Source organism: Didymosphaeria variabile (assembly GCF_027946475.1).
Source record: "Didymosphaeria variabile strain IMI 356815 chromosome Unknown scaffold_10, whole genome shotgun sequence".
NCBI classification, from domain to species: domain Eukaryota; kingdom Fungi; phylum Ascomycota; class Dothideomycetes; order Pleosporales; family Didymosphaeriaceae; genus Didymosphaeria; species Didymosphaeria variabile.
The window spans coordinates 1,763,186-1,784,281 of NW_026611629.1; the positions used below are offsets into that span (position 1 = coordinate 1,763,186).

The 21,096-nt window shown below is 53.6% G+C and overlaps 3 protein-coding genes and 1 non-coding gene across 4 annotated transcripts; 2 read left to right on the plus strand and 2 right to left on the minus strand.

Annotated features, from left to right (window-relative positions):
• Window positions 1-584: 584 nt before the first annotated feature.
• On the minus strand, window positions 585-2,396 carry N0V89_012621 (uncharacterized protein; the record flags this gene model as incomplete). Its single annotated transcript, XM_056221342.1, has 1 exon — window positions 585-2,396. One exon carries the CDS (start codon window positions 2,394-2,396, stop codon window positions 585-587), a length of 1,812 nt encoding a protein of 603 aa, XP_056065329.1.
• Window positions 2,397-5,480: 3,084 nt separating this feature from the next.
• N0V89_012622 lies at window positions 5,481-5,569 on the plus strand. Its single transcript has one exon. It is a non-coding gene; the product is annotated as a tRNA-Gly (tRNA).
• A 2,314-nt stretch (window positions 5,570-7,883) lies between these two features.
• HCR1 (Translation initiation factor 3 subunit J component) lies at window positions 7,884-8,861 on the minus strand (the record flags this gene model as incomplete). The annotated part of the gene is made up of 3 exons (XM_056221343.1): window positions 7,884-8,591; window positions 8,657-8,748; window positions 8,843-8,861. The coding sequence occupies 3 exons, from the start codon at window positions 8,859-8,861 to the stop codon at window positions 7,884-7,886; spliced, it is 819 nt and encodes a 272-aa protein (XP_056065330.1).
• Window positions 8,862-10,238: 1,377 nt separating this feature from the next.
• CHC1 (Clathrin heavy chain) lies at window positions 10,239-15,788 on the plus strand (the record flags this gene model as incomplete). The annotated part of the gene is made up of 9 exons (XM_056221344.1): window positions 10,239-10,283; window positions 10,341-10,361; window positions 10,431-10,457; window positions 10,514-10,891; window positions 10,938-12,063; window positions 12,187-14,564; window positions 14,613-14,792; window positions 14,842-15,507; window positions 15,555-15,788. 9 exons carry the CDS (start codon window positions 10,239-10,241, stop codon window positions 15,786-15,788), a joined length of 5,055 nt encoding a protein of 1,684 aa, XP_056065331.1.
• Window positions 15,789-21,096: the final 5,308 nt, after the last annotated feature.

A 21,096-nucleotide genomic window follows, 5' to 3' on the forward strand; every position in this document is an offset into this window, starting at 1 on the left:
TTCCAAACCAATCTTCATAGCCCATAAGGTATCACCCGAAAGAAAGCACCAACTCCCATCATCAGTCTCCCGATTCCACCAATGAAGACGCTCCAAGCTAGACTGTACATGCTCGTTGCCATCCCAAATCTAACCCCAGCCCTTCCCATAACGCAAAGCAAGAAAGACGCAGAAATGTGACGCTAAAAATACAACGGGTGAGGCCCGTACACCGGAGAGGACCGACCCAACAACACCAAGAAAAGTCATGTCCAGGAATTATGCTTTGCAGACCCCGTGTACCGGAGGCATCCGGAAAACTCAGACTTGTTGTTTCGGTCTATCCAATCTTGTTGCTGCCGTCATCGACTTTTCGAACGGGATAATATGAATTCACCGCCGAGACCTGCACCTTACCAGGTGCCCCTAAACTCCATGATTTCGTTGATGCTGCTTTGGTGCCAAATTTCACACCGCCCGACGCCTGTCGCTGAATGAGCGCTCATGTAGCTTTGTGGCGCGTGATAAGGGTGCTGATTGTCGCAAGTTGATCGTATTGGTACATTCGTCATCGCGTACCACCCATTTCTTGGTAATTATTCAGACTATTGCTGTTGCGTATTGTGTGCATGTTGCTGAGCGAGTTGGGCCCGAAGAGTGGTGACTTCGGTCTGCAATGTGGTCATCTTGGACTCATGATCTTGTGCCATCTTTGCCATGCGGGCTTCCATATCCCGTACATATTGCCACATGTCGATCCCCTGGTTGCCCATGACCTCGCGCATGCTGCCACCGCTGCTTGCGCCGTGACTGGACACGCTTCCGGGTTGCGATGGCACCTGTTGGTGCTGAAGCATACTTGGACCGTTCTTACTACCGCCTTGAGATCCCTGCTTCGGCAGCATACTAGGAGCCAATCCAGGCAGAGCAGGTAGGTGAGGACCGTTGTTGGCCTGCGGAGGTGCCATGCCAATGGAAGGTGATCCTCGAGCGCGTTGGAAGTTCGGGTGAATGTTCGGCGAGCGCGTGCCGCCCATGCTGCTGTCTTGCGCGCCTAGTCGGTGTTGATCTTGCTGGCCTGGAGAAAGCGGTTTGGGACTTTCTGTCATAGGGGGACCTCCCTGGCTGAACATGTTCGCTTGAGTCGCCGTATAGTGGAGATTTGAAAGACTTCCGGGAGCTAGTTTGGGCGAGATGTTAGTGGAGTGATTACCTGAAGGGCCACCGGGTCCAGGTGGGTATAGGTTGTTTGCACTGCTATAGGATCCGCGGTTCGCAGCAAGAGGTGGATAGGTGCTGGAGTGCTGACGATACGGACCTTGCGTAGAGCTTCCAGTATTTTGCCTCTTACGCGTCGGCTCGCTAACACGCCGACCTTCGTCATCTTCTTCGCCTTCACCGTCGTGGTAAATGACGCCATCCATGCCGTCTTCTCCCTTTCCGTCCATATCCTCGTTGTCGATTCCGAAGCTGGACCGACGACCCGCGCAGCCACCCTGTCCCTTGTTGTGTCGGGCAAGTGCGTCTCCGCGAGCGAATCGGCGACCGCACTTCGGACAAGTATGCGGGCGTTCGCCAGTGTGGAGCTTGGTGTGGCGCTTCAAATCATGGAGACGTCGGAAGCGAGCCTGGCAAGTTGGGCACTCATACGGCTTCTCTTGGCTATGTGTCAGAAGATGGCTCTTCAGGTTGTGGTGTCGCGTGAAGTCGGTAGCGCAATACGGGCACTTGTGGCGCTTGGCCGAAGGCGACTTTGGGCTGTTCTGATATCCGGGCAAGCTCATCTGGCGCGCTGGCGCGCGGGGATCATGCTCTGCCAAAGGCCCAGGGAAGGTGAAGGCACGATTACTTGGGTTCTCATTCGGATTAGGTGCAATATGCTGGTGATGCTGTTGCGGTGGGTGTGGTTGCTGCGGATGCTGCTGGGATGCGGCTTCCATGGTGATCTGCGGGGTGGAGCCTTCCATGGCAGACGCGTTTGGGGCATTATTTGAGTCGGCTGAACCAAAACTGGAGAGGCTCACGGGACTTGTTTGCATGTTATCACCCGTCATCGCGCCCGCTTCGGGGATGACCAAAGGCTTTTGGACTTTGTCCATGGCGCCACTCGTGTGCGCTGGCGCGTCCTTGGAGCTGTTTACCGCCGACTGAGCTGTTCCGATGAGGCTCTGGACGACGGCGTGCGCGGGGTTGGGACTTGTCTGTCGTAGCAGTTGGTGTTGTCTTTGCCGCTCGTCATTGAGCGCAGCGGCTCCGGTGAGCGGCTGTGGCGAGCGTCTTGGCGAGAGGCCCCGCGGAGACTTGGTGAGATGGGTGCCAAAGGTCGCGGCTCCGTGAGAATTGGGCGTGGCCGACCTATTTGGCACAGGGAAGGGGCCGTTGTGGGTTGGCGTGATGGCTCGAGCCGACGCAGCCATGAATTATAGCGAGGGGTGAGAGCGGTATGTGGTTGATGCTTGGGTGGGTGTTAGCGACTCAACATGTCCGCCAGGTTGAAACATTGCCATGGCGCGGCGGGTATGGCACCTACTTGGGATTGCAGTGTTTTCCACGCTGCGCAGTCTTTGAGCCTCGGTCGCAGCTTCAGGTAGTGCTCATGGGAGCATGCGCCGCCAACAGATGCTCCGGATGAGCCCAGTGCGCGAGCGAGCCAGCTTCTGCGATGCGGCCAGGGTTGGGGTCGCAAAGGTGCAGGGTGTGCGGCTGCAGTTGCTCTCAGCCAAGACAGGCACCGGTTGCAAGACAGGCGAGATGGATGTCGCGCAGCGGGAATGCAATGCAGCTGAGCGGCGCCGGAGAGGGTGCTGGTGCTGTGAGGCGGTCGGCGGTCGCGATGCGACGGGCAATGGCAGCAGGTAGGCCGGGTGGTGGTGGAGCAGAGGTCGAGTGCGGCGCCTCAGCGGTCCAAGCAGTGAGGCTGTGTGAGCGAGCGGGCGATTAGTGGAGTGGAGGCGCTAGGAACGCTCAAGTGCTGCTGGGATGGTGGCGGGCGGGATGCCACTGCAGATGGGCGGCCGAACTGCGTGTGTGCGCTGGCAGCGTCTGGGAGGGCAGCTAGCAGCACAATGGGGAGGAGATCAGAGGAGGAGGCAGCGTCGTGGTGGTGGTGGGCGTATGGGCGAAGGCTGGTGTGCCGATGACACCAGATGTGTGGCTGGATGGCGGGCTTAGTGCAGCGCCGATGAAATGCAACACGGGCCCCAGTCGAGCCGAGCGAGAGAATGACAACGACGAGGGCGCGGAGGTCAGATAAACTACGGCAAGCTGTGGCGCCTGCTGCCCGGTGTTTGCGCACTCGAAGCGACTCGCGAAACGCTCGCGATCAATCGTGGGCGGGAGCAAAGTGGCCCGGCGAGAGCGGCAGCCTCACACGCGGCCTGTGGGCTCTGGATAACTGGGGCCGCGACGCAGGCTGTGCCTACAGTCAGCTGCAGCGGGCCATTCACACACAGCGCCCGCTCGGCTCCGGGCTGCCTGCTCCTCAAAGGGCTAGATGGCACTGGGCAACCATACGAGCGCCACATGTCTTGTCGCAAAGCTCGAACCGCCGTCGACGTCGCACCTGGGCTGGAGGAACATGTTCGCCAGCAAGGCAAGAAGGCCAGGCCAGCCGACCTGGCGAACAGAGACTGCACTCCAGGCTTGGGTAGGCCCGCCAAGCGCGTGAGAAGCTTGCCTCGAGGGCTCGGAGTGGCGCAGTGTCCGTCACCGTGGCCGCCTTCGCGTCCTGGCATCGTCCGATCACTCACCCAAAAGGACGAGCAATCGACCTCGAAAGGCATCCATACCCGCAGCTGCCACACCGGCGAGCCCTGTGCGTGCCCAGGTGTGCCCTTGCTCCAGTGCACCAATCCACCGCACCTGTGGCTCCTCTACCTTTTCGCGCCACAGCCTGCCGAAGCCACCCAGATGCCCATCTTGACTCAAAGCAGGTTTTGCCGCCCTCCTGCGCAGATTCTGCTCACCGTCTTGCGCAAGACGTCACCGTCCAAATTCGACGATGCCTTCAGCCACTGCTTCCAGACTCCTGCCATGTGCCACCAGCGCCTCCAGCCCTGATTGACACGCGATCGACAGGTACGCCTCCCGGCAACACACCGCGGCATCTCTCCGCTGTTTCAGCTTCTCCATTCCCTACCCTTTGCTTGCTCTCCGTTGCACACTTCCCTGCAAACAAGACGCACAGCTCGCCCTCAAGGGCTCCAGGAATGCGATTCCCGACTAAATTTAGCCAAGCACGGTGCACCGCCGCAGGCGACACCGGCGCTCCGATTCGCTTGTCTGACCCCACGATGTGACGTGCCGATATCGATATCAAGCCACACGCGTGACGCGACACTGCAGCCCACCACATGCACCGTCGAACCCTTCCGTAAGCGGCCGGACAGCCGTTCAAGTGGCAGGCTCTTCCATGCTCGAGTCTGGTTCCTTGAAAGGCTTGAGTGTCCTGGTCTCACTTTCTACCACACATCTACTGTGTACCACGATTGTGTCGGACGGGTATCGGTCCACTTGCAGAAACCGTTCCGACGAGAGGCAGCATGTCTGCCAGAAGGGGAAGGTTTCTGATTCGTGGAGTGGGTCGCTGTGGCACCCCGTCTGTGGCGTATCCATGGATCACCACCGCATCGCAGGCAACAGCTCGATGCGAGCTTCGAAGATCTTGCTAAAGCTTCGTCTCGCTTGAGCTTCTCTGTGCTCGGCTGCGCGACGAGATGGCGAATTCTGAATTTCCATCGTCGCTGGAAAGGGGTTTTTGGTAGGTGGCGTGGTAAGCACGAGACGAAAATCTTCATTTGGGTACCATGACCATACGCAAGCATCGCCACATCTTGTCACCAACCGGCATCGGAACTTCTTACGGTTCACCGCAAGTTGGGCGTTAGATGCCACAACTTCGACTCATAGTTTATCAGGTGGTTGGCCTGACATTCCGCGTGGCATACCGGCACTCGCGCGTGGTCCAGGAACCTCTTTTCAAAACAAAAGATACTGCAGGTGTTAATACACGAGCGACCCAAGATGTAGAATTCTGCTATGAACGGGACGACAGCCTTCGAAGAGCAGCTAATGCTTCATGCTGTGTAGACTTGAAGTGTGACACAGCGATAAGTTGCTTTGCTGAACGTGCAGCGTGCACAGCGCTGGGTTTCTGATATCCTTGAGGAAAAGGTGGGCTCAGGGACAAATGCCCCCATTCTCGCACTTCATAATTCTATCTTTATCATTTTTCAATGGTTCTCGTGTCAAAAAGTGCAAGACAAGAGTCGGTGTTGTGCAAGAATGCCGACGCGCGACGCGACCAAGCCCCCCATGATCCTCCAGTAGCGTCCCCCCGGGAGTCGAACCCGAAGAAAGCTAGCCAAACTAGCCCCGCCCACCATCTCACACAAGATGACGGCCCGCTTTCCACCCACATACTGTTTTACACTTATAGTATTCTGGAAAAGTATCTTCTATATATTTACTCAAGTAGAAACAATGACATCAATCATCCACCAGCTACCTTGGTCCAACGGTAGGATAATCGCCTTCCATTAGCACCGCTAAATGCGAGCGATTGGTTCGGGTTCGACTCCCGGAGGTTGCAATTCCTTCATTCTTTTGATTTTTTGTATTCTTTTTGGTGCGTAGGGGGAGGACGGGGATGGATAAGGCGAATATGACTATGTCAAACTCGAAGAAGGTGCGATGATGGTGGCTACCCTTTTTTACTATTTTACAGAGGCCGAAGGAAAAAACCGGACTCTTCTCTCTTTTACGAGCAAAGGTCAGCTGATAACGGAAGACAGGTTACATGCAGTAGGTGCCATCTAAATTAATGTACTTTAGGATAACTCCGTCTATAATCAGTGTCTAGAGATTTAATGTAATACTCTGTCGTCGGTGTTCATTCGTAATTTACGGCCAAAAGTCCGACTTCTACCTTCGACCTTTGTGTTATAATGCACAGCATGCGCGAATAATACGAAAGCGGGCTCAGCATGCTCGCTAGAGAACGGCAAGTCGTCAACTTTGGAAGCTGGGCTGGCCTTGATACCTCATGAAGGTCGGCCAAAAGCGTTCACGATACAAACTCACGATAGTCTATCCTGAGGTTACTCGAGTTACAATGCGTTTCCAGAACTTCGTATTAATACTGGATGGCCGATTCTCGCATGTGAGAGGTAAGTATGGCGCCTCGAATGCTCGTTTTTACGACTTTATGTAAACCACTGACCCGACTCCATTTCCACAATGGCCGACACTGAAGCCTAAATGGGCCTTGGTATCCTCTTGAAGCCTGGCTAAAAGCGTTCACGGCGCAGATTTAGGATAGTCTATCCTAAGATGACTTAAGTTACAATACAAGTCTAGATGTTTAACCCCACATTCTATCTCTAATATCCACATGTAAGAGATAGATTTCGGCGCCTCTAACTAACCTTAAAAACTTACCCTTATCATAATTAGAGCTGACTGCGGCTCCAATATAACATGGCTAATCTAGTAACGAAGCTAGCAAATATCTCAACTTTCGCAAGGCGACTTACAAGAACGTGAGGAGAAATCTACGGAAAGCTACACGGGAAGAGCTGAAGGTTGAACACAAGGCGGTGCAGAAGGAGGGCTTGACACAATCCAAGCGACCCTTTAGAAAAAAGGGTGTACGGCATCTCCCTAAGGCCGCCCAGGATGCAGCTGTGCCCCGACTCGGCACTATCCTTACTAAAGTAGAGCTTTACAACGACGACGATGGCGAGTAGAGCAACACAGGCAAGGCACATGACTCGAGTGTGGATGTTGATGTTGATGTTGATGTTGATCTGGAAATCCCCCAACAGGAGGACCTTTACTAGTACTTAGGAGCTCGACAGCTGGGAAGAGTAAATAAGTCCACGTAACTTCCATGAAAAGAACCCTTCAGAATTGACCCAAATTGTAGTCTGGAACATATTTCTACGTGCAGAGTGGCGGAAGCGAGGGCGACGGTAAGACATGGCAGCCCGATGAGGAGTATAGCATTTAGCGAAACCGCGCCATCATGAAGTGCGTTAACGAGGTTCGTAATCTACATTCATGAGCTGAAGTAGACACTACCTCTGTTTTCCAGCAAGAGTCGGTCGTTCCCCAAACAACCTCATCTATCTTCGTTGCGCGACGGACCCCACGATGACCGCTTCGTCTTCTCCTTCGCGGTAGTCGTTTTAACCTGAACAAGCACACGAGTTACGGCACACACAGTCGTGATAAACAACTCCGGCGCGCTCTCAAGATGGACGGCCTCGACACGAAATCTGTGATAGGTTGCCCCGAGTGCGGACAGCTGCGTAAGGGCGCTCGGAAATTTGTGATACACGTTGAGGAGAGACCGAGGGAGTGTGACTAGGAGGCGATGCATCCTGAAGCGTGAGTTGACTTGAGAAGCATTATGGCACCAAGGCAGTGAGTAAACGAGACTGCGACTCCTATTCAAGAATGCTATCTATCACAAACAGACGCAAAACGGTGGTAGAACTTTTCATGTACCTGAGGTCGAACCCGCACTCATGCACCCTCATTACAGCCGTTTATCCGTAACCTGATCATTTGCCCATGCACGCTATGCCGCTCCCTACTCAAGGTGTCGAAGGAGAACAGACTAAGCAAAAGCTATGCTGGAAGATCAATATCAAATAATGTCAAATCCGTAACGCCTGCCCATCTCTATCTCAGGCTTTCTGGGCCTGCTCGAAGCCATATCTGGACATCTCCCGTTGCGTGGCAAGGAAGGGGTGTAGCGGCGGGGGAAGTGGGTCTCTGCCGATGTTCGGAGGAACAAGGGAGCGGGAGTGGTATAGAGGAAAACAGGGAGGAAACACCTCACATGAAGTCATCGCTAGAGTCGAGTCAGTAGGTCACATGGCTAGACAGGGACTGGATACTCACTCTCCGAAGTCCTCGTCGTATGCATTCGTGTCGGCCTTGTAGCCGACATCGCGCGTAGCGTTCAAGCTGGTCTTGGTCTTCGCAGCCTTGGACTTCTTGCCGCCCTTCTCGGCAGCCTTCTCCTCCTTCATCTTCTCGTTGCTGAGAGTGGTCAGACCACTGGCAATCTTCTTGATCTGCTCGCTGGGCAGGTCTTTGGCGATCTGCTTGGAGAATTCCTGGAGGAACATGGAGTACTGGGCTTTCTTGGAGTTGTTGCCGATCAGCGGCGTGAGCGTCTCCCGCAGCTTGGTGAACTGATCCTTGGTCTGCGGGTTGAAGATCTTCAGCGAGCTGAGGTCGATGACGTTGTTCGGGTCGCTCTCGTCGGTGAGGGTAACGGCCTTTGAACCAGCGGTGCGTTGCTTGCTGCCAACACTGAGGCCTGCGCCGCCGAAGAGATCTTCAGCGTGCGCAAGGTCGGCGTCCTGCTCGCTCTTCCGTAACCGGGCACGACGGGTGGCCTCGTCCTCCTCTTCCTCAGACTCCTCCTCGCCTGCCAATCTCCTGCGCATGTTCTCCTCCTGTCGCTCCTTGATGCGCTGCGCCTTGGACTTGTGGTTTGCCTTTGCCTCAGCCTCCGCTTTCGCCTTTGCCTCCTCGGCCTTCTTTGCCTTCTCGCGCTCGACTTCCGAGTCCTCGGCGGCGTCCCATGACTCTAGGACCTGCAGCATACCAGATCAGTATGGATTTCTCGAGAAGGCGGGGCGCGGGGTCCACGCTGACTTACATCGTCGTCGTCTTCCTCGTCGTCGAACTTGCCACGGCGTTGAGCGGGTGCGGGTGGAGAAGAAGGAGGCGTGCTCTCCTCATCCTCATCATCTGCGTAGCAAAATGTCAGTCGTTGTTCCCTTAGGGCGAATGTGTGGACATCAGGCCACGCGCACGGGCAGGCGAGGACCTGGATATGACGTACCCCATTTGCTGGGAGGCATGGTTGCGGGTGGTTGGAAACGTAGGCGCCGTTGAATGTGCAGCAAGCGTATGCACGGCTGTGTGCAGTCAAGTTTTGCACTGGTTCTTCGTCGTGAAGGCGTTGTGTGGGAGAGGAAGAGTCAAATTGAGGGACCGGAACAAAGGTTTGGGCTTGTCGGTGCCCCGCTGCTGCCCAATCACGTTCGGTTCGCGCTTGGCCTTGTAGAACACCACCTATTTTGGGCGCGGGAAACGTTCGCACATGCACGAGCCTCTACACTTGTCCATCCGGTACTACAATTGCTAGTGGATGCAGCTTGAGTGCATCCAAGATGTACAATCTCGAAGCTTTTGCTCGGACTACGCTCAAGCTCGAGCATTGAAATTTTACGACAACGGAACAGCTTACTCCACCGAAAGTCCCGCAACCGAGGAGTCACGCATGCATTGTTGATGGGTACCGTTAGTCTAGTCGGGAAGAGCGTGGTTTGGAAGGCCGCTAGATTCGTACTACATGCATCTGTTCAACTATGTTTGGAGACAGATGCGCTGTCATGACGGAGAAAGATGTCGTGGATTTCCAATAGCCCCCTTAATTCAGCTGAAGTAAGACATTAGGAGCGAATGTAGCTTGCAAGGTTCATTTCTGTATTGGGGACAGTTTTGAAAACCAGGATCGATTGAGTGCTATGACTTGAAGCACGCCTGTATCAAAGACGCGTCCCAATAGAACTTTTGATGAACTGTGTACGAGGATCAAGTACAAACCGAATCCATTATGCTGCACGTAAAGCTTGAGCCTTGACGTCTAGGCTCAGTATAGAGACCATGCCCAAGCTGAACTTGATGGAAATTTAGATGCCGTGGAGTTGATTAACGCAATGTTAATTATAAGTCTTCAAAGCTGTACTTCATGTGTCCTTATCGAAGTTGTTACTGAATTGCCCATATGCGACCCAGTAGACTGGGTAGTAACAGAAAAGCGCTCGAACATGGCTCCCATGACCTCATCGCGACTAGCAGGCTTAATCAAGATTGCATGCTGATGCAGTCCGTTGCGGTAGAGTCACGCAAGAGAAGAGGAGATCCATTTCATGGGTGAAGAAGAAAATGGAGGCAAACGCAGATGGTACGTCGTTGGCGACGCTGTTAGGTCAGCTCGGACCCCAACGAGCCAAGACTACGATAGCTCCTTAGACGACACCTGGTGCGAGCGGCTCCTTTACCTCGAAAACACACCTCCACGACCGTCCTCCGCAGCCTCCCCACATTCTCTCATTTCCTATCACGCGCTTCCGGCGTCTTGCTTCTGGGTCTAATTGTGCCGTTTCTCTTCGATACCCCCGATTAGCCGTCTGCTCTCTCACCCCGAGTGAGTGTAGAGCTGTTCTGGCGCAATGTCTCAACGACCCATCCCGCTGCACGTCACGCAGCCGACGCTGGTGAGCTTCGTTCTACTCCCACATATCTATGGCGATGCTAACAATTGGCTTTCATAGCTCACAAACCTGAACATCCTCGTACGTTTGCCAATTCAAGGCACCGAGCGCGCCCGAAGCGGAGGGACAACAAGCTAACAGTACATGCAGCCAGCATCAATATCATGGCAGAACTGTGTACGTGCTATATATCACAGACCATACATATCTAGGATGAGGCTGACGCGCAATAGACGCTGGAGTCGGACAAGTACGTCTGCGTGCGCCAGCAGAACAACGACGCCAACACGCCCGCCGAGACCGTCATCGTTGACCTCAAGAACACAAACAATGTCATCCGGCGGCCGATCCGCGCTGACAGCGCCATCATGCATCTGACAGAGCCCATCATTGCTCTCAAGGCGCAAGGAAAGACGCTGCAGCTCTTCAACCTAGAGACCAAGCAGCGCCTACAGACATATACCCATCACGAGGATATCCAGTTCTGGCGGTGGGTTAGCCAGACTACTCTGGCGCTTGTCAGCACAAAGTCGGTGTACCACTGGGATGTGCTGGATGGCAGCAGCCCACCCACGCCGCGCAAGATCTTTGATCGCCAGGAGCAGTTGGAGGTACGAGATACCTAAGAATGTTAGATTCGGACTAACAATTGGGCAGAACAACCAGATCATCAACTACGTCACCAACGACGATGAGAGCTGGTCGTGCTTGGTCGGTATCGCGTCGCATCCGACCGGAGGCATCCGCGGTAACATGCAGCTGTTCTCCAAGGCGCGGAATGTCAGCCAGCCCCTCGAGGGTCATGCTGCGACGTTCGGCACGCTCCGCCTGGACGGCGCGACCTCTGACACGAAGCTCTTCGCGTTCGCTGTCAAGTCGACCACCGGGGAGGCCAAGATCAACATTGTCGAGGTCGACCACAACGCCGCGAATCCAGCCTTCCCGAAGCGCCTGATCCCGATACATTGGCCTGCGGAGGGTACCGGTGACTTCCCTCTTGGAATTCACATTGCGCACAAGTACGGCATCTTGGTTGTAGTGACCAAGTTCGGTTTTATCCATCTGCACGATCTCGAGACGGGTACCGCGCTCTTCTTAAACAGGATATCAGAAGAGACGGTCTTCACAACTGCGCGCGACGACGACGGCAAGGGCGTCGTGGTGATCAACAAGCGTGGACAAGTCCTGCACACTACCATCCGGGAAGATGCGCTCATTCCGTACATCATGGACAACCCCGCATGCTCAGAGATTGCCTATAAGCTTGCATCAAAGGGCGGGCTTCCCGGCGCTGACAACTTGTACCAGCAGCGATTCGAGACTCTGATGAACCAGGCAAACTACACTGAAGCCGCCAAGGTTGCTGCCAACTCGCCGCGTGGCTTCCTCCGTACCCCTCAGACGATCAACCGGTTACGACAGATTCCGGCTCAGCCTGGTCAGATCACTGTGCTTTTGCAGTACTTTGGCCAGCTGCTTGACAAGGGTGGCTTGAACAAGGATGAGACGCTCGAGTTGGCCCGCCCGGTCTTCTCACAAGGCCGAAAACACTTGATTGAGAAGTGGCAGAAGGAGGGCAAGCTTCACTGCTCTGAAGAGCTCGGAGATTTGGCGAAGCCGCACGACCTGAACCTTGCTCTTGCGATTTACAAGGAGGCGAACGTTCCCCAGAAGACTGTCGCCGCTCTCGCAGAGCTTGGCCACTTCGATCTGATTCTTCAGTACTGCCAATCGGTCGGATACAACCCGGATTACAACGTATTGCTTCAGCATATCGTCCGTGGTAAGTTTTCACTCTTGCAGTGCTCCGCCAAAAGTTTAGGGATCTTGCAAAGGCCGAGAACCGAACTTGAGGCTGACGACTGTCACAACCTTCAAACGTGATGATATACTGACTGAATCGAAGTGAATCCCGAAAAGGGAGCGGAATTTGCTTCCAGCCTGGCCAAGCATGAAGGTGGACCTCTAATCAGCGTTGACCGGGTCGTGGATATTTTCCAGTCTCAGGGTATGATTCAACAGGCGACCGCTTTCCTGCTCGATGTACTATCGAACAACCTCCCCGAGGAGGGCCACCTGCAGACTAAGCTCCTCGAAATGAACCTGCTTAATGCCCCTCAAGTGGCAGACGCTATCCTTGGAAACGAGATGTTCTCCCACTACGACAGGGCTCGCATCGCTACTCTGTGCGAGCAAGCCGGACTTCTCACCCGCGCGCTCGAGCACACGGATGATACCGCTGCTATCAAGCGCATGATCGTGCAGACTGACAAGATTCCGGAGGAGTGGTTGCTTAACTACTTCGGCCAACTGACTGTGGAGCTCTCACTGGATTCTCTGGACCACATGCTCACGACCAACATCCGGCAAAACCTTCAAGCTGTGATCCGCATCTCCCAGAAGTACTCGGACCTTCTTGGAGCTACCAGAATCATCGATCTACTGGAGAAACACCGCACTGCCGAGGGTCTCTACTTCTTCTTGGGCTCGATCGTCAATGTCAGCGAGGATCCTGATGTTACTTTCAAGTACATCGAGGCTGCTACGACCATGGGCCAGCTGAACGAGGTCGAGCGTGTCTGCCGTGAATCCAACAGCTACAACCCTGAGAAAGTGAAGAACTTCCTCAAGGAGGCTAATCTCACGGAGCAGTTGCCGCTCATCATTGTTTGCGACCGATTCAACTTCATCCACGACCTGGTCCTCTATCTGTACAAGAAGCAGCAGTTCAAGTCGATCGAGGTGTATGTACAGCGCGTAAACCCAGCGAGGACTCCCGCCGTCATTGGTGGATTGCTCGATGTCGATTGCGATGAGAGCATAATCAAGGGTCTTCTGGGATCGGTCACCCCTTCCTCCATCCCCATCGATGAGCTCGTCGCCGAGGTTGAGTCTCGCAACCGTCTCAAGCTTCTCCTACCATTCCTCGAACACACTCTCGCGGAGGGCAACCAACAGCAGGCGGTGTACAACGCTCTGGCCAAGATCTACATCGACAGCAACAACAACCCAGAGAAGTTCCTGCAGGAGAACGACCAGTACGACACTCTCGTTGTCGGTAAATACTGCGAGAAGCGTGACCCCAACCTCGCATTTATTGCCTATAGCAAGGGTCAGAACGATCTCGATTTGATCAATGTTACGAACGAGAACTCTATGTTCAAGGCGCAAGCCCGTTATCTACTTGAGCGTGCCGATGGCGAGGTTTGGGACTATGTGCTTAGCCCCAACAACATGCACCGCCGTTCTTTGGTCGACCAGGTCACCTCCACTGCGGTCCCCGAGTCAAACGACCCCGACAAAGTCAGCATTGCTGTCAAGGCCTTCATTACAGGCGACATGCCCGCTGAGCTCATCGATCTTCTCGAGAAGATCATCCTGGAACCATCCACCTTCTCCGACAACCCCTCGCTCCAGAACCTCTTGATGCTTACGGCTGCCAAGTCTGACCGCGGCCGCATGATGAATTACATTCACCAGCTCGACCACTACAGCCCCGAGGATATTGCTCAACAATGTATCGAAGTCGGCATGTACGAGGAGGCATTCGAGATCCACAAGAAGCACGAGCAACACGTCGACGCCGCGAACGTCCTCGTTGATCACATTGTCAGCATCGACCGCGCCCAAGAATACGCGGATCGTGTTGATCTTCCCGAAGTGTGGAGTCGGGTCGCTAAGGCCCAGCTCGATGGCCTACGTGTAACAGACTCCATCGAATCGTACATTCGTGCTAGCGACCCATCCAACTTCTTGGAAGTGATTGAGATCGCCACACACGCTGGCAAGGACGAGGACCTCATCAAGTTCTTGAGGATGGCCCGCAAGACTGTTCGCGAAGTCCCCATCGACACGGCGTTGGCTTTCTGCTTTGCTCGCACGAACCAACTTCCCGAGCTTGAGGACTTCCTCCGCGCTACGAATGTCGCTGATGTCGAAGCTTCCGGTGACAAGGCTTACGAAGAGGGTTACCACGAGGCTGCCAAGATCTTCTACACCAGCATCTCGAACTGGGCTAAGCTTGCTACTACGCTTGTCCACCTTGAGGACTACCAGGCTGCTGTAGAATGCGCCCGCAAGGCGAACAGCGTCAAGGTCTGGCGTCAAGTCAACGAGGCCTGCGTTGCCAAGAAGGAGTTCCGCCTTGCCCAGATCTGCGGTCTGAACCTCATTGTTCATGCCGAGGAGTTGACCGATCTTGTCAAGCAGTATGAGCGCAACGGCTACTTCGATGAGCTCATTGCGCTTTTGGAGGCTGGTCTTGGTCTTGAACGTGCCCACATGGTAAGCCAGTCTTATTCCCACTAACCTGCCACACACTGACTGTTTTAGGGAATGTTCACTGAACTCGGTATTGCTCTCACCAAGTACCATTCGGAACGCGTCATGGAGCATCTTCGTCTGTTCTGGTCCCGTATAAATATTCCTAAGATGATCCGCGCCACCGAAGAGGCCCATCTGTGGCCGGAGCTGATCTTCTTGTATGTTCACTATGATGAAGCCGACAATGCCGTAAGTGAACTCGATAAACCACTTGTGGGATACCACTGACGATAAGCAGGCGCTCGCCATGATGGAGCGTGCCGCGGATGCCTGGGAACACCAGTCATTCAAGGATGTGATCACCAAGGCCTCCAACGTCGAGATTTACTACCGCGCGCTTGGGTTCTACCTGGAAGAGCAACCAACTCTTCTGACCGATCTTCTACAAGCGCTCACTGCTCGTATTGACGTCAACCGTGTGGTCCGCATGTTTAACAAGTCGGACAACATCCCTCTGATCAAGCCTTTCCTACTCAGCGTGCAGTCCCAGAACAAGCGCGAGGTCAACAATGCGCTCAACGACCTGTTGATAGAAGAGGAGGACTACAAGACCCTGCGCGACTCGGTCAACAACTACGACAACTACGATGCGATGGATCTTGCCCAGCGTCTCGAGCGACACGACTTGGTCTTCTTCCGCCAGATTGCAGCCAACATCTACCGCAAGAACAAGCGGTGGGAGAAGTCGATTGCTCTCTCCAAGCAGGACAAGCTCTTCAAGGACGCTATCGAGACTGCTGCATTGTCAGGCAAGACCGATGTGGTCGAAGACCTGCTGCGCTACTTCGTTGATATCGGCAGCCGCGAGTGCTACGTGGGCATGCTGTATGCATGCTACGATCTCATCCGCCCCGATGTCATTCTCGAGATCTCGTGGCGCAACAACCTGAACGACTTCACAATGGTATGTCTCCTTTCTCGTGTTACTCATGCATACTAACATGTCGATAGCCGTACATGATCAACTTCCTTGCGCAACAAGCAGCGACTATCGAGCTGCTCAAGAAGGACAACGAAGAGCGCAAGCAACGCGAGGCCTCTCAGCAAAAGAAGGAGGAAGACACGCCCATCCTTGGCTCGCGCCTTATGCTTACGCAAGGCCCCATCGGGAACGCTCCCTCGCCTGGACCATACCAGCAACCCAACGGCATTGCGCCCCAGCCCACGGGCTTCCGAGGATTCTAAGCTCATTCTTACCCAATGAGATGTCTCGGTAATTTTGGGACATTGGCTTCATCTACATAGTTTGATGTTTTGGCGATGATGCAAAAGCAATGTGGGACGGGTGCATAGGTTTGGAAGCGGATGTACTCTACATGGCGTTAAGGCTTGCTTCGGGGCATGTGCGCCGGGGCGGATTTGGACGATTGTATTTTATACGGATAACTAATTTGTTTGTGTTCTGATATGAGTATGTGCGTGATGGGTGTGTGATGGGTGAGATGTGCTGCACCGCGTTGATGTATTTTGGTGTCCTGTGTTGCCTCAGGCTGAGCGATGCGGTGTTCGCGCTTTTGACGCGGGATTGTAGAAGCTTGAGGTTTTGGGGAGGGTCACGCGGTGATATGTGGTATTTCTGCCAACACAGGTCATCACAGATGTTCATTCGACATCTGCGATGCGTCTGCTACTACGCGCCTTGGAAGCTGAGGATCGTCTTCGCTGATCGGCCTAGTTGGGTGAGGAGAAGCGTACTATCTGTGCGTGTTGTGATTGCTCAGCCTGTGGTAAGTTAGTGATAGATATAGATGAGCTGTGTGCGGTTGTGCTGCGCTTTTACAGATAGGCGGGTCTCTGCGTTGTCCTGATTCTTAAGCCCTGCGTGTCGGAACGTCTTGGTCTGCTAGATGTGGTTGAATGGATGAGTGAGGAAAATTGGAGTTCGTGTTTGACTGCTCGCGTAGGTTGTACCACTCCCCTAGATGATACTCTGTAATTTTAGGGGATGCATCTTGTCTTCTGGCGATGATTTCATTTCTGGTAGGGCGCGGATTGCGTACCTCTTATGTAGGTTCGGTAGAAGCTACAGCCATATGTTGAGGCCTTGCAAGTCGATTGATAGATAGCACAACCTAAAGCGAATCAGGATGTAACGAACCTTTGAATTCCCATCGGATGATGTATAGTATAGTTGTGTTCCACGTTACCGCAAGAGACTACCCGATTCAGTTGGCTAGTGTGAAGCTGCAAACCCCGTTATAACCGATGCACGGCGGATGAACTATCTACCCGTTGCAAACCCTGCTTCCGAAATATAAACCCTCTTCCCGAAATCTCCAAAAGTTCCGACTGGCCGAATCAGGTGTTCGGTGTTCTGTTCGGCGCCGGATGACATGGGTGCAAGGCGGAAGAGGCTCTGTCCTGAGATACGTGAGAGCTAGCTCGATGGGAGAGTGGGTTTGTAGATGGCTCCAGCGCCTCATTCGGTTGGCAGAGATCTGAATCACGGAGTGGAGTCGCTGGGGATCCACTGAATGCTCGTCTCCAATTTCTTCCATATACCACGGTATGCCCACATCTTTTTCTATCTACCGCAATTCGCTCATTCCCTGAATAGATCAGGTAGAGAGTCAGTATAAATCTCAGCCACCATCTCGACACCAATCCTCTCCATCCAATTACAGTGTCCACTATTTTCTATTCTCAACCTGACAATAACAAAAGCACCATGCTATTGAGTCTGAGCTTTCCCAATGCTTGGGTTCTGGTGGCATTGCCCATCATTTACTTCTTGGGTTGGATCTTCTACACAATCACCCTCCATCCTCTGGCCAAAATTCCGGGACCCTTCTTGGCAAGAATCTCGCGCTTCTGGTATCTGCGCAAGATCTGGACAGAGGATGTCGAAAAGGATCAGAGAGCTCTTCATGCTAAGCATGGCCCCTTGGTCCGCATCGCACCGAATGAGGTGTCGTGTTCCGAGTAAGTGATGCACCTTTTGTACCTTGTGTTACCCCAGAATAAGCTATGCAGTACCCAAGCTTCCTCCCCATACTGCAACCTCAACCCTGTATTAACGCATCTCCAGCCCCGAAGCTTTCGCAGCCATCTACCGCTTCTCCAACGCATTGGACAAAGCTCCCTTCTACGAGCCCTACAACACGACCGGGTTCAGTCCCCACGGCGACATCTTCTCATGCAAGAGCGACAAGAAACACGGGCAGAGGCGCAGAATCATCAGTAGCATCTACTCCATGACCAATGTCGCCAAGTCAGAAGCGTACATTGATTCTTGCAGTAATCTGCTCACGGAACGTTTGGGAGGGTTTGCTCGTTCGGGGAAGCCGTGTGATTTGGGAGAGTGGCTACATTGGTACGATGTTTTACGGTCTTGGTTCGAAAGTTGAACTCTATCGGCTTTTGTATCGCTACTCTGGGGTAACTCGTTATACTCACGTGAAGGACAGGTACACCTTTGACATCATCGGCGAACTGTTCTATGGTCGTGCATTTGGCTTCCTCGATGAAGGGAAGGACCAGAACGATTGGATCAAGTCTCTGGACAAGATGATTCCCTTTGTGTGCTTGATGGGTGTCGCGCCGCCATTTCTGAGGCCCCTCATTGGCCTGGGAACCATGCTTACGCCTGCAGGGAAGGAGATCAGGAAGGGAGTGTACGTTGTCCAGAATCCCCCAACATGCTCACAAAGGCTGCAGCGTCGACTCGGACTTTCGTGATAACGCACACGGTGAAGAGTCCGAGTCTATCCTGACCCACTGTGATATCTTTCAAGACTCCTCACTAACACTCCAAGTCTAGTAAGAACATTGGCTCCTCTTCTGCTCGTCTCATGAAAGAAGCCTACGCCTCCCGTCTCTCAGCTCCCCGAACAGACATGGCCCAGCAAGTTTTCGATATCTACGAGAAGAACGGCGAAAAGATGAGTTTCGGCTGGGGTGATGTAGAGCAGGAATCCTACGGCGCGCTCTTCGCAGGAAGCGACACGACTGCCATTGCCTTCCGTTCGCTGTTCTACCACCTAATGCATAACCCATCCGTGTACGACCGCCTCGAGAAGGAAATAGACGAAGCCGTCAGCGAGGGCAGGCTGAGTTTGCCCCCGAGCTACAAGCAAGCGAGCCAGCTTCCCTATCTGTGCGCGTGCATCAAGGAGGCGCTGAGGATCCATCCCGGTGCACAGCTTTGTGAGTGGTTTTATTTTTCCGTCTTCGCACTGCAGCTACACATACAAGATGCTAACTCACCGCCCACGCAGCCCTCCCCGAACAAGTCCCCCTCAGGCCTCCACCTCAACAACCACTTCATCCCCCGGCTACACCATCGGCATCAACGCCGCCGTCCTGCACTTCAACCCCAAAATCTTCGGACTAGATGCCGAGCGTTTCGTACCTGAGCGCTGGCTGGATCCCGTGCGCGCAGGACACATGGACAAGTACATGATGGCGTTTGGAGGCGGGACGAGGACGTGCATTGGGAAGAACATCGCGCTTATCGAGCTGCATAAGCTGTCGCCGCAGTTAATTTGGAATTATAGATTTGCGTTTTATGGTGGGGGGAAGACGGAGTGGCGGACGAGGAATACGTTTTTTGCGAGGCAGGAGGGGGTTATTGTTGGGGTCAAGCAGCGGAAGCATTAGCAGCGTGTACGCTTGAACGGCATCGCATCGTCAGGTTTCGCTGCTGCTGATTTCTTGCTTCCAAGACCAATGATTTATGGGCTGCGTGTGGGTTTCAACTTGGTATGGTTTATCCTAGGGTAACTTCGCGTATTTTGAAATTACGAACCATTGACGGGTCTTGAGATCGTGCTGGTAGGCGAAAGTTTATGCTGGAGTGGTTTGAGGTATTTAGGCTTTGGGGAAGATGGCGGCAAAATTTTTGAGTTTGAGAGAACGACTGGTGGTTCGATTGCTTGGGCGCGGTACAAGCCTGTGGTTTTGGAGGGGATCCGGTACGATGGCAGTGGTATGGCGAAATTGACTGGCATTTCCCATTCGAAACGTGAAGACGATGCGAGAAAGGTTGGTGATGAGCCGATCGTGAGTTTGTATGCCGGTCCAGGTCCAGATAATTTCGTCGCTGTGAACTTATCTGTGGTCGTAGAATCCGGTAGAATTCCCCCATCCAAACAGTGAATACGATGCATACTTTGCACAAGCGCCTTGTGAGGCTGATAAGCGTTCATCTAAACCACATCTCGACTTTCATTTTCGAAGGCCTCGGCTATCAATCAGTTACTGGATGCCTTATATCTCGTCTGCACCTGCACAACTACGTTTGGTCATCCCCAGTCCAGCGTCGCGTCATCGAACAATCTTCCCTCTGAAAGTAGCCATAACCAGGACCCCAAAATACCCCTCTTCGTAATCCCTCATAACTTCGCAGAACGAAATAAAAATACAATTCGAAATTGCACGCCTTCCCAGACTTTGCGAAGTTGTCCATCACCTCAGCAAAACCAGCCAATCACCCACAGCCCCCCGCGCTTCATCACCTCCCACAACAACCTTTCCCCACACAACTTTCTTTCTTCGCACATGCAAACCATACATCACGGGGTAAAATCGGGGTTTCTAAACGCAGGCAGCGGATCCGCAAGACGCGCCGCGCACGCCCAAGCTCCCGCGGCTACCTCTCGGAAGCTCCTGCCGAACTACTGCGAAGTCGTCCGCACCCGCGGGAAGGCACCCGGCGGTGTATTTTCAGTAAGGTAAGCGCGGCGTGAGGTCATTTCGCTTTTTAGGATCTACGTGTTGCAAAAAAGGGTCGAAGGTAGGATCCGGGGTGAGGGCGTTGGCGCACTGGATGGATGGGGGGGTTGTGTACGAGACGCCTACGCAGGTATACCTAGGTACCTTAGCTGGAGGGTTGTGCATCACGTGACGCCGATTTGGGGCCCGTCCCAACCTCATTTTAGCCCAGGCATCGGACTTTCAACGTCCTGTGCGCTATTCACCCGCGTTTTCCGCAGATTTGTCCCTAATGTAAGAAAGTGCTGGGTATTGTATTGAAATTCTAGATTCTAGCATATATCGTAGCTAAGGTTCTACGTGGGCTGAGCTTCGATGAAATGGGATTCACTGCCTCTGGTTCTGGTTTGACGGGTCGACAAGTGGTAACTTTTCTTGGATACTTTTCCTCTACCTGGAGCGTGCAGCGCGCATTGGGCAGTCAAGAGATATATACCATAGTATTGATTCGCAATTCTTGGTTCTGTGCATAATACTTTGTTGCATGTGGGGGTTACGCGTTTTGAGCTGGGTCAGGCACGCGCAGATGATCTCCGCCAAGGGGGCTCGGCGGACTTGGTGGCGCTGGTGAGCCTCAGATTGTGTAGAGAGTGGATGTCTGTGAGAGCGGATTATGCATGTAGAGCTGCTTGTGTGGATCTTGATATGTGGGATCTGCGTAGTGTTGGGTGTGGAGTGTCATGATGCCATTCTCGCCCGTCTTGCGATACTGACTGTACATATCTGCCTAGTCCTTGTATTAAATCGGACGTCGGCTTTAGCTCTCTGGACGTTGGAGCCA